Genomic DNA, 13,053 nt, shown 5'->3' with positions numbered 1-13,053 from the left:
CCACTTTCAAATGGGTTGCTAATATTTTAACCTAATTCATTTAAATTGTTTGACGAGACGGACCAACCAACCAACGTTCCTAACCCAAATTCATGGTTTATTCTTTGTATTGAATTAACAAATAGAGGACTCATTTTACACATGACTGTTGAAAAATAGTCTTACAAAAACAAGTTGAAAGAAAGTAAGAGATAAACATTGTTGTAAAATAAAAATAATAGCAATCTTATTAAATATTATTTTTTGCTTGATGTACTTAAACTATAATAACTTTATTAATTTTTTAATTTTTATTAAGATATCATAACTATTTCATTTTATGAATAAACACAGTCTTGTCATCCATCATCTTTATATTAATATATTAATTTAATTACATATTAATTAAATATACATATAATTATTAAATACCTTTTAAAAAAATACATAAAATCTTTTCAATAGTTTGTTTGACTAATTAATTATATACTAAATATTATATTTTTATCATGATGATATAGACTTTTCAAACATGGTCAAGATGATTCTTTATATTTGACAATTGTAACAAATAAAGAGTAATTTTTACCATACATTTTTCCTAAAAATGTATGTAAATAAATGTTGTTTTGAAAAATTGTAAGTGAAGAGAAATGTCTGCATATTCTTAAAGAGAACATAGAGAAGTATGCACAAGGGATGGAAACTCTAACAAAAATTGTAAAAAAGCACAACAGTTTTACCTTTATTATAACAATAACAACCTCTAATAAACTTAACATGCTCATCGAGAATGTTGATGTTTGTTAATGTTGAATCGGAAGATATCGTTTAGGAGTTTAGGAAAGTTTAACCACTATCTCAAAGTAACGTAACATCCCTCCCCTCCTTGATCTAAACCTCTTTATATAATCGCAACCAACCGCGATATTAAATTTAATAAATTACACAAGATTTTGAGAGGAACCTAACGAAAATAGACTGATATCTGAGGGATATCAATGTCATTATCATCGTCATCCTCACAAGCAACCACGATATCCAAGTGGCAACAATTCGAGGGAAACTCCACCTTGGCAAGTTCCCTCGCCAAGTCAACCACCTTCTTATCCATCCTCTCTCGATGCTTAGGAAACATGCTGTTGTACAATAAGCTACTCCCATACGAAATGCTGTAAGCGTTCAAACCCTTTTCCGAAAGCCAATCCAGAAGTTGTCTTAAACTAGGGTTCTCCCTAACGATCCACCTGTCCCAAACGGTCCAACTCATCTCGCGGTGTTTAATCACCTTGGGTGGGACTGGCTCGGCTATGGAGAATAGAGGGAGTGCCAAGTTGGCAAAAGTGTTCCGATAGTCCTCCATCTTGTGCGAACCGTCTAGTACTTTGTATAGTTCTAAACAAACGAAGCCTGTGGCCATGGCGGTGGAAGTGGCTATTGCTGGTATGATTCTACCAGCTATGAACTTGGCTTTCAATTTGTCAACTTCAGGAATGCTGTAATTTCTTGCCCTCATGTTTGCTAAACCCGCAATCATGTCCATGTGGTAGTTCGTATCGTCGTCCTGAAGATAAATTCTCATAGCATTTTAGAAATTCTTGTTATAATTCAAATAATCTCTTATCCCATCATAAATCACTTCATACAAAAACATTAAGGATCTTCAACAAGGGTTATTTGTACCTTTTCAAACTGCACTGGCTTCATTCTGAAAGAAGCAGGAAGATAGCTCCGGCATTTCTCTAATTTCATGGATAATTCATTTATAACCAAGTCGTCGTCAATGGATGCGCTAGAAAGATTGGTTTCCTTCTCATCGGTCACTATTTTCACCCCACTTCTTGGCTGGAAATCAGGGACAGTGACCCTATCAATTTCTTCAGTTAACTTGGCAGTGTTCTTAACCCAATCAGGAATCGGAATCCCAAATGTTTCTGCTCGGAGAATAGAAGCTGCTTTTATAAATTGAACATGGCTGGGATCTCCAGCTGAGAATTGCAGTGGAGTGGGAAAACGCTTAGGGGCTGACCAAAATGGAGCGCCAGTGCTGGTTGGAGCGTCTTCAGGAAAAGTATAAATCAACTGCTTTACCCTGTTAGTGAAATAGTCTTCAAACCTGAAACATTAACCACCTACTATTAAGAAAAACGAAAAATGATGAAAATATATATATATATAAAGAGATCATTCAGTACCTTAAACGGGCCCAGACGATGCAGTCGTGAAAGGTGTCGCATTTTTCTCCAGTTAAACACTCGAGAACATGTTCCAGATTATCTCTAGCCTGAGCATCAGCAGCATTCTTCATACCAGATATATACTCGCTTGGATTTGAAAGATAAGCGTTAACTTCTGCAGGGGTTTTCTCGAGCAATCCTTCGAATTCAGATCGGGCCCACGTCAAACAATGATCGATGTTATGAGGGAACGAATGAACCGTACACATGGGCGCTTGCTTCTCCGGAGGATCTCTAGATGCGCCATAGTTCTCAGTCAAGTGAGGAATGACCATTTGCGTGTTGCATTTAGCTCCTAAAGTGCCGGATTCAAGAAGAGGTTTTTGAAAATACAAGCATCTTTGGTCAACGTAAAGCCTAGCGTTGACATTGTCCAATGCATTAACCACAACCGTCAGATTCTCCCAGAAAGTTTCATCGAAAACATTCTCTGTTTGAGATCCAACGCGATTCTGCAGCGCTTCAACCCGAAGAGTGGGATTTATTGTCAAGGCTGCAGAAGCTGCAACAGTGGATTTAGCCTGCCCGATATTCCAATCACGGAACAGAAACTGTCGGCTGAGGTTACTCTTCTCGATGATGTCATCGTCGGTTATTGTTAACTTCCCCTGACTGCCGCATGAAACTCCCATAAGAGCTAAATTCTTCAAAAACTCGCAGCCCAATGCACCTGATCCTACAACAAACAATTGAGCCTCCTCCAATTTCTTCTGGAGTTTAGAGCCAAAGACTGAAACTTGTGCATCGTAGCGGTTGTTCAATGGTCTAAAATCATCGGGATCAACAGGCTCGGTGGGAAGTGATTCAATGGAATCAAAGTATAGAAACTGCATTAACATAACAAAGACAAAATCAAACTATTTAGAACATTAGGGCCTTGTTTGATGTGTACAATCAGCAATCTACTCATCAAACACATCATTCAAATTATCATCCAAAATACAATGTCTTTTTACCCAAATAAACTGATTTTCTCTAACCAATATCAAACAAGATTATTTAAAAGTTATCACTTAATTATTCAAATAACTCCATATTAAGAAAAGCTAAAATTATATGATTGGACGATGCCTATCACCATTTCTAGATTTGGGAAGGCTGGATTGGAGGAGGATCAATTAACAAAATCAGGAAAACCTAGTTAACCATCCCATCATCATTTCATGGACAATTTGGCTTGAAAGAAATCATAGGATATTTTTACAAAAAGGCCTAAACGGTCAGAATCCTAAAGAGCTTGATCTCACTACTATAGCTGAGGTTTTCTGGGGTTCCACTGTTTCCTCATTCGGGATTTTCACTGATCTTCTCGAGGAGGGGAGATTAGAACCATGTTTTCTATTGACATCTCAAGTAGAAGAGATTGAATTAGTTTATCAGTCTCTTTTGGTTAATTCTGTTTCATTGTCAACGACATTTATAAAATGACTCTTCAATCAAAAAGAAAGCATTGAAAGAGATTTATGTGACCTGGAAGAGCGGGTGGAATTTTCCGGAACAAGCCTTTACAACCTCTTGGCCAACAATACCACCAAACATGGCAGCCATTGGATTTAGAACTGCACGTGCACCAAAGGAGAAGTGACGCAACAGCTTGGGATCAATATCTTCCAACTTCCCATCTCCTGAACCTTCATTGATTTCCGAGACAATCGAGATCAGTTTCTGTGCATCCTCCTCCGAGCCAGCAACTGGAAATCGTCCCTGTTCAGTTAAAAATCTGTCCAGTCCTTGGAATGCCAAATGCAAAAGAGGTGGTCTGTCAAACTTGGAGAAATCGCTCAGAAGAAACTCCCCAGGGTCTCTGATTGCTTCTTTTAATGGCTTAAAGTTGAGAACCTTCGGCTGCTTTACCTGTGCGACGATACCACCCTTTTCATATGCTCCAAAATTTGTTGTGTCCTCCTCAAGAAAGAACGAGTATGGCCTAGAATTTACAACTTTTCTCGCCTTCCCATCATTAAGCTCTGTCATCCCCTTAACCTCAGAGAATACAACAAGATCTCCATCTTGAAACTCAAGTCTTTCATCATCTACACATGATACAAGTGCTGGACTATCGTTGCTGATCGATGCAACTATACCTGTATGCGGTTCTTCACCATCAACATCCCAAACTGTAAATCCTGGTCCAAAATCACAGAATACATTCCCAAAAAGCCCACGAACTTCAGTCTTTATAAATGAAATAGGCGGTTGATGACTGTGACAGAAATCATCAAACTCAATTGCCTTTTCCAGGCTGATGTCAGTAAAAACCACAACCTACAATGAAAGGAAATGTAATGAACTATTGATCAAATCCCCACAAATGTATTCTGTTAACTTAATCAACCTGTCATAAGCTATCGATTCGTGCGACAAAAGAAAGACTCTGTAAATTACCTGGAAGTCAGAAAGTTGTTCTTTGGTCAAATTTTCGGTTAAGGTAGAAATGACCACAGCATTGTTCAGCTCTTGCAACTTCTGAACCGAAGCAAGTGCCCGATTCTTGCCCACATCATTCTCCGAAAAAACAAAACTGCTAGATAGATCCCACAGTTCTACAGTCCTTTCATCATGCAATGTCACAGACTTAACACCAGCCAGTACAAGATTCTTAGCTGCAGGTAAGAAAGAATTAAAAATCCCATTAACATCACAAAATCTTAACTTGCACAAATTATAGCTATGAATGATCAAGGCCACAAGTAAATAAGCTATAAACATACCTATTTCAGCACCAAGACCTTGCATCCCAGATACAAGAACATTAGAAGCAAAAAGCCGTCTCATAGTCTCGCGACCATAAACAGCAAGCTGACGACTATGAAGATCTTCATCGATTTCAGAAGGATTTTCATCCGATGACCTAGTAACCACGCTGCTGTTGGAATTCCCCATGATTCCGTCAATTCCGATGTCACCTCCTGTATTGTTGTTCCCTTCGTTTGCCGCTGCTGATTTAGTAAGGTCACTTTTATCAGACGCGATCTCCGATGACGAATCGAATGATTCGAATCGAGGTTTCTTAACCAATTGATGATCACGATCACCTGAATCGCCTTCTACAAGTTCTCCGTCAACAGGTCTCTTGCTAGGAAGCATATAATGCAACAAACTGCCGAAAATCCCAGACAACGCCATAGATGAGCTCAATAATAGCAAAACGTTGAGAAAAGTAAGATCTATAGATTTCGTGTAGCATAATGCGAAAATGATGGGTAGAATCATCATAAATCCTAAAGCTAACCGTCTAAAGATCGTCATAGTAACACGATTCGAATAAAGAGTTGCGAAGAAAAAAAGGAAGATGATCGAATGAAGAGTGGAATCAGAGGAGAGAGAACGTACACTTTACAGGTCTTCTGCGAGAAGGACGAGGAAATCTAGAGAGAGAGATAGGGTAGTAGTGGGTGGAAGACCTAAGCTTGTTTATAATGTTCTTTGTTTAAGTGCGGATTGATTGAAGAATTTATTCCATTCTAATGGGGGTTAATATGACATGTATTTATTGATGAATTTAGGGTTCTTAGAAGTACAATGTTGGAAAAGAGACAATTACTTCATTTCTTGAACTTTTTATGTCATTTTTTCACATGTCATCATATGATTCATTTAATTACTATTTTTAATTTGGAATCAAATTAATTTAGAGGATAATTTTGATTTATTTTGGAAACATTTTAAAAAATTAGAAGGAATTTTAACAATAAAACATTCATCACTTATTATATATGGAAAAGTTTTCGTGAACGGTCCATGAGAATGGTTCTTCGATTTGATTTTGGGACGACATTTGGTGTAGAATCAAAAGGTCTAGCTACGTATCATTAGTTTGCTTTCATTGATATATGTAGAGATGACAGAGTTAATAACATGTTTGATTATCGGTGGTTTAGTGGTTTCGCTAGCCGAATTATATATAGAATGAGATTAAACATTATGAAGACTTCATCCCATATGAGACATTTCTACAAGTTGTTTGTTAAAATATTTTCATATAATTTTTGTTCAAAAAAATTTTGAGAGTCAAAGATTCATAATCAATGTTGGGATGTCTCAATTCTAGGGTAGAAAAATGTGAAAAGAATTTGGCTACCCTAATTTTTTTTTTAAATATTATTTAAAAAAAATATTTTTGGTAAGATTTAAACCTATAACCAAATAAAAAAAAATCTTATTTTTCATCATAAACCACTACATTACACACTTTTATGTTAAAACAATTAATATATTTAACTAAATAACTTAATTGATTTTATTAATGGGTTGTCCAAGGGATGGGCCGCCATAGCATGTGGCCCTACTCACAATGGAATTCTAACCGACGATATGTGCATTAAAATATTGTATTATGGTAGTTGTATGTGTCACGAAGATATTGAATCGACAACTCACGTATTTTTACAGTGTCGAGAGGTGAAGTATTATTAAAATTCACTTGGTGATGTCAGAGTATTTAGATAGTTGTTAAGAAATTTGGATTGATGCGGCTAATATGGAAAGCCTAAACATTTGAGTTACCATCCCAATTATTTTTTGGTGGAATATCAGGTTGGAGAAAATTATCGAACTTTCAATGATCGTAGTCGTATGATGCATATCATTCATAATATTATTATTACAGTATAACGTTTTATTTATATTCGTTTAGGAAAGTCAGTAAAATTTATCGGAGAATTAATCGTTTTTTGAAAAATTTCCGAGCTCGATGAGTTGTTAAGTATCGTTTTTTCCATGTAATGTTTGATCATTACTTTTAAACTATTTTTTTATTTATTTATTTATAATATACATTGACCTTTATTTGTATTTATTTGACCCTAAATTTGTATGTTTATAATTCTTTGTATGTTTATAATTCTGATTTGAATCAAATAAATTATATATAATCATCTAATTAATTAATTAATTGTCTATGTACACGTTCTTTTATTACTTTCTGTTTTTCAAGACATCCTACATTTAATTTTTTTTTTTAATTATAAAGGTGATTATTTCTAAAGTATGGTAGTAAGAAGGGTTAAGCAAATAGTAACTGTATTAATTTTATCAAGTATATATTATAAGTCCTAAATTTATTAAGACATTTCAAATCTATTTTATATTTTATTATAATGATTTTTTGAATATTTTTTTAATTGTAAAAAATATTTATAAAAAAATATTATGGATCAACTCAGAATATGAATTGTAGTGAATTCTCTCTATCCATCATCAAAGTAGTTAAAATTTAAAGTTTATGTAAATCTTTGGATATATTTAAATTTGTAAAATCAAAATTTTACTTCCAATTGTAACAAATTATTTTACAAAAATATTAATTTTATATAGTTAAATATAAAATTAATTATAAACAAATAACATTATTAAGATATAATTACAAAATCAATTAAAAGAATAAGTTGTATATATATAAATTCACTTTAACCCACTAAGGTAATAAAGTGGTAAAATTGAAATTATGGTGTGACTGTCTGTGGATCATTATAGTATCCTAAATTAATTATATATATAAAAAATAAACTCTAGAGAAGTTTATAAGTCAAAATTTTGTTTTGCTCTTCTGATCAATTTTTAGCGGAGGGTGTCTTGTTTTTTTATCACTTACTTGTTGCATTTTGTACGGTCCGACATACTATTTAGTCTAATCGATTTTTTCGTTCTGAATTTTTATAGTCAGAATAATATTCTCAATCGTCGGGGGTCATTTGATGTTCATGCCCTCTGATTATGTTGATGATCTTTTTTGAGTTCGTGTCTGTCCTTTCTTAACAGCAAATAAGACGAAATAATCAAATCTAGAGTTATTTTCATTTTTTCAATAAAATTTACTTGATTTGATTTTTCATACACTTTTTTTTAGGATTTTTTTTATCAAATTGAATAAATGTTAATATTTTCAATGAAAATTTTATTTTTATAAATTGTTTATGCAATTTAATATTTAGATTATCAATTATTGATTTTGTAGATATCTTATTTACTAATTAATTTCTCATATTTAACTCCTATTTCAATTTAACGAGAATTAATTCTTTAACAAAAAAAATAATAATAATAATTAAAATACTAAAATCATAAGTTTAAAATTGTTTACTTACAACCAAATTGTTAAGTTCCTCTATATTTTAATTGTTCTTCTATCAATAAAAACATATAAAGATGATACAAAGTTACAAACATCAACAAAATTAAAAAACTCAATAAAAAGAGTAAAAGGCTGGCCCATATTTTAGCCCATTCCTTCAAGGTCCAGTTCAAGAGAAATAATGGCCCATAAGAAAGAACACTTAAGTTTGTCACAGCCCACATGGATAACATTGATTCTTATAGTTTTTAGTATTTTTTACAAAGATAAAACCATTTCAATAAACCATATTTTACTAAGAAAAACAAAACTAACTCAATAGAAATAATACACACCAAGTTATAACACTTGTAATAAGTTTTAAAATAAAAATATAATTAATTTATATTTAATCAATAAACTTCATACATAAAATTCATGTGAAAATTTAATTTTGGAAATCACAAATGAAATTACTTGTAACTTAACAATAGATGTTCCCATTCTCTCTCTCTCTCTCTTTTTTTTTTTTTATCTTATGAGAAAACCTATGGAAAAATATATTAGAATTTTTTTTATTGGGAAGAAGTAATTTTATTTATCAAGAAAAAGGGAATTACAAAATAAAATACATGACTAATTAAACAAATTTATGTGATAAAAAAATAATATATATATTATGAATGGATTCAAGAATAAATTAGATATTTTTAGTCAACTTAATTTAGTATTAATGATTAGTGAATCTTATTCAAAGACAATCGACAAGCAATCCTAACATAAAGATTTAATTTTGAAAGATGGGTTGTCAATTTATGATTTGATTTCATATATATTCCTAACCTTTATAGATATAAAATTGTAAAAAGATATGTGAACAAGGTACAAATTAAACACATGAAATGAAAGTGGTTATCAATTAAAGCAAAAGTGCTATCAATCGTCATATATAACATTTAACAAATTAAATAAGGATAAGAATTGAAATTCACTATGTTTGGTTAAGGATAAAACAGTTAAAATATCGAGTGAACTCTTAAAATATTACGATTTTACGGAAGTTTAACGAGTCTGATTTTAAATAAACTCTTAAATAGTTAAACTCTTACGATTTTAAATTTACGATAATAAGATTTTACGAGTTTATAAATAATTTTAATTTTACGATTATATACAATTTCACGTTTAAAAATCAAATTTATATTTAAAAATTAAAAATTAAATTTATTGTTTATTCAAATAAATAAATTAATATAATTAATTTTGTAAGTATAATTTTTTTATAGTGTTATTTATTTATTATTATTTTTTAATTAATTTTATATTTAAATATATAAATTTTTTAAATTCGCTAAGCATAAAATACTTTATTATATATAGAGATAATATATAACTATTATTTTTTTAAATTAAACTTTTACGATTTCAAGTAAAATCTAGATTAATTTTACAAGTTTACAACTAGTTAACAATTTTACATAAACTTTCGATTTTTACCGCCTTGATTAAGGATAATTATTGTTGTTATTTAAAACAAAAATTTACTATCTAAGTTATAACCTAAAAGAAACAAAGTATATAAAAGAAATTACTGTTATTTTAAAACATTTATTGTATAAAGTTTAGTTTGGAATAAATGGTATTATGGGAAGATAATTTTGTAAGGACAATTGAGTTCTATATAGATATAAAGACTTATTCCTTAATTTTTATTTTATAAATAGACCTATTACATATTAAAAAATGACTCCTGAACTTTTTTTAGTTTTAAAATAGTTCTCTCCATATTAGAAATTAACTTGAGGTATTGTACCTTCAAATTCGAGAGTACCTATTTTATAAAAGTGTAAGTTTAATTAAAATCGTAAAAGTTTATTTTAAAAGAATATTAGTTTATTATTATTTATATATAAAATTAATTTAAAAAATAATAATAACCAAATAATAGTACTAAAAAAGATTATAATTACAAAATCAATTACATCAATTTGTTTACTTATTCATATATATATATATATATTCACTTTATTTTGTAAAATCGTATAATAGCAAAATAATTTATATTCTTAAAATTGTAAAACCATAAATTTAAAATCATAAGATTTGATCTAAAATTAAAATCATTATACTATCGTAAGATCGTAAAATTGTAATAGTAAAAGTGGAGATTTTAACTATATTGACAATAATTATTTTTAACAAATCTTTATTACATGATTAAATTTAAGACAAAAAAATCATATACAATTGTAATTCCAATTTCTATTCATTTGTTTGATATTCTTCATTCTTGTGTAGATTTAAAACTTTAGTATTAGGTCACACTTTATTGTATTAATAGATGAAAATGTAAAAGAATGTCTTATCATCATTGATTTGCTTGATGGCATTACTTTTTTATATATAAGGTAAAAAACACAAATACAATTAAATATTTTTTCAAGAGCTTGCGGGGATAATAGGATGATAGTATTAAATTAATATTGTTAATATCATAATATTTTTTGTAATGGAGAAGAAAATTATAATGGTGGGGTGTGTGAAATTGACAATGAATTTGTCTTCATTTGGGAGCTTTCTTTTTCCTTGATTTTTTTTATTAACACTAATTGAGAAGGATGCATATTGTATCACCACATTGGATGCTGTTTCCCTTTACACAAATATTTTATTTATTAATCTAAAAAAATCACCATCTTAAGACTTTAACCTACTTATATACCATCTCAATAAAAAAAAAGTCTCAAAATTAGATATGTGAATTTTAAGTTAGATAATTCCTATTAAAAATTACATTTTAAAATGAGTTTGACTAGGAGTGTATTGTTATGTTAAATTATTTCATAGAATAGTTATTATATAAAATAAATTTTTTCTCTTTTCTTCCCAAGATATATAGATACTATACATAGATAAAACAATATATATTATTAAAAATAAAAAGTCAAAACTGTATGTAAAATCCTAATATTTAGATCATAAAGCATAATTCATAATCACTCCCCAAGGACCATTTTATTTTCAAAACATCTTTTATTTATTTTAAGTCAAAGGTTCGTCAAAAGATTATCGAAATTTATAATATTTTTTTTTTATCAAAAACTAAGGTGTTGAAATAGAGGTCATGACAATAAAAAATGTTTTCTTAAGAAATTTCAAATCACGAGGTACAAAACTAACTAACATCGTGCCAATTTTCTTGAAGCTCAAAAATACAAACAAAACATTGATCGGCATTTGATAGCTCATCGACACCTAACACATCACGTTACTTTTAACCATATATGCTTTCAATATCTAAGTCAAACAATTAGTGTGACAATCTCGACTAAGTGATTGAACCAACACAAGACAATCAAAGTTGTCCAATTAGGAGGAAAATCACAAATTGATGGTAGCATAACATGGCAGTCTATTTGCGGAAACAATCAACAAGTGACAGTCACTTGGACGAGAAGATAAGAGATGTTTTTTTAAAAGACTATCAGTCCTTTATTTGTTCTTATTAGGGTTCTTTAACCTTTGGCCAGGAAAATAAGTCACAAAACCCTAAAAATGTTTGGACCATGCATGTAACCCGCCCACGGCCCTTTGACATCATCAAGTTGCTTTGTTGTATTATCCTTGAACATATTTAATTTTTAGGAAAAGGCAATCTTTATAGAAATAAAAATAAGTTATTTGTAATGATATAAACACACACATATATATCTCAAACCTTAAATAAATATTTTGTTATTACAATAACATATATATATATCTAATTTTATTTAATTAATCATCAATCTAAATCCTTATTCAATTAATATAAATTATCACAATGATACATAGATAGTTTATTCAAATATATTAATATATGTTATAATAATCAGTCCCTCCATAACATCAAATCTTTTCCGAATAAATAAATCAACACATGATATATTTATATTATTTACACATATCTTGTATGTTAGTTGGTACCTAAACACATTTAAATTATTTTTGCATCCTACAAATAATTTGACACAAAATGTATTTGTTAATACAAAAATGACAATTCATATATCTAACTATGGCAATAGTAATATGGCATTCTAGCTATGCTACATGAACCCTAGTTTTCCAAGAAGGTTAAGAATCCCTCAACATCTACGTTTAATCGATCGATAAATAATTGAGAGATGAAATTTTGGAAAGGAAATGACGTGCAAAATCTGATTGACCGGAAAAAAAACAAAACTTGTCTTTCTCCTCACCCTGGTTAATTCGATGCTATCACTATAGGTAGTACATGTATCTCACTCATGAAGTGACATCTATATATACACAAAAGTGAAGTATCATCTCCCTCATTTGTTGATTTTTTTTCTTTGTACATGTGACGTTTTCTTAGTGAATTCATATACTATAACATCGAATTAACCTCTTATGTGTTGATTTTCATGACACTTTATATATTATTTTTTATTATCAAAGTGGAGTCATGATAAAGTCAATAGTGCTGAATTTAATCCAAACTAATCTACACTGCACTTAAAACACTTTCTATTTTCCATATATATTTTTCATTAATAATCTTTTAAATTTGTTTATTATAAAAAAAATGATGATTTTTTTGATTTTTAACCAAAGATAGAAAAGAACAGAGAGACAAACACTACTGCTGCCTCTTCAAACAAATGGAGAAGTCTCCATCATCCTCATTGGTCCAAATACATTTATCTTATAATGTCACATCACCATTTCTCTCTCTCTCTCCCTATCTCTCTCTTCTTCCCTAAATCTCTCTCCATCGCACAAAAG

At 30.2% G+C, this 13,053-nt stretch overlaps 1 protein-coding gene across 1 annotated transcript; it reads right to left on the bottom strand.

The window, feature by feature from the left end:
* Positions 1–697: 697 nt before the first annotated feature.
* On the bottom strand, positions 698–5,543 carry LOC124912096 (ubiquitin-activating enzyme E1 1-like). Its single transcript, XM_047452655.1, has 6 exons — positions 4,928–5,543; positions 4,602–4,819; positions 3,687–4,481; positions 2,175–3,043; positions 1,663–2,095; positions 698–1,543 (listed from the first exon to the last, which is right to left on the bottom strand). Exons 1-6 carry the CDS (start codon positions 5,463–5,465, stop codon positions 947–949), a joined length of 3,450 nt encoding a protein of 1,149 aa, XP_047308611.1. The 5' UTR covers positions 5,466–5,543; the 3' UTR covers positions 698–946.
* Between the last annotated feature and the right edge of the window lie 7,510 nt (positions 5,544–13,053).

This window comes from Impatiens glandulifera, chromosome 8, assembly GCF_907164915.1.
Source record: "Impatiens glandulifera chromosome 8, dImpGla2.1, whole genome shotgun sequence".
Taxonomy (NCBI): Eukaryota; Viridiplantae; Streptophyta; class Magnoliopsida; order Ericales; family Balsaminaceae; genus Impatiens; species Impatiens glandulifera.
The sequence above is the reverse complement of the archived record's forward strand: the minus strand, read 5'-3'. Positions and strand labels throughout refer to the sequence as shown.

What these genes read in the sequence shown, in the direction of transcription:
- LOC124912096 (XM_047452655.1), bottom strand. Translation starts at nt 5,465, where the DNA reads ATGACGATCTTTAGACGGTTAGCTTTAGGATTTATGATGATTCTACCC. An exon ending in AGGTCTTGGTGCTGAAATAG is followed by an intron (nt 4,820 to 4,927) that starts GTATGTTTATAG and finishes TCTTACCTGCAG; the next exon opens with CTAAGAATCTTGTACTGGCT. An exon ending in AGCCAGTGCAGTTTGAAAAG is followed by an intron (nt 1,544 to 1,662) that starts GTACAAATAACC and finishes ATTTATCTTCAG; the next exon opens with GACGACGATACGAACTACCA.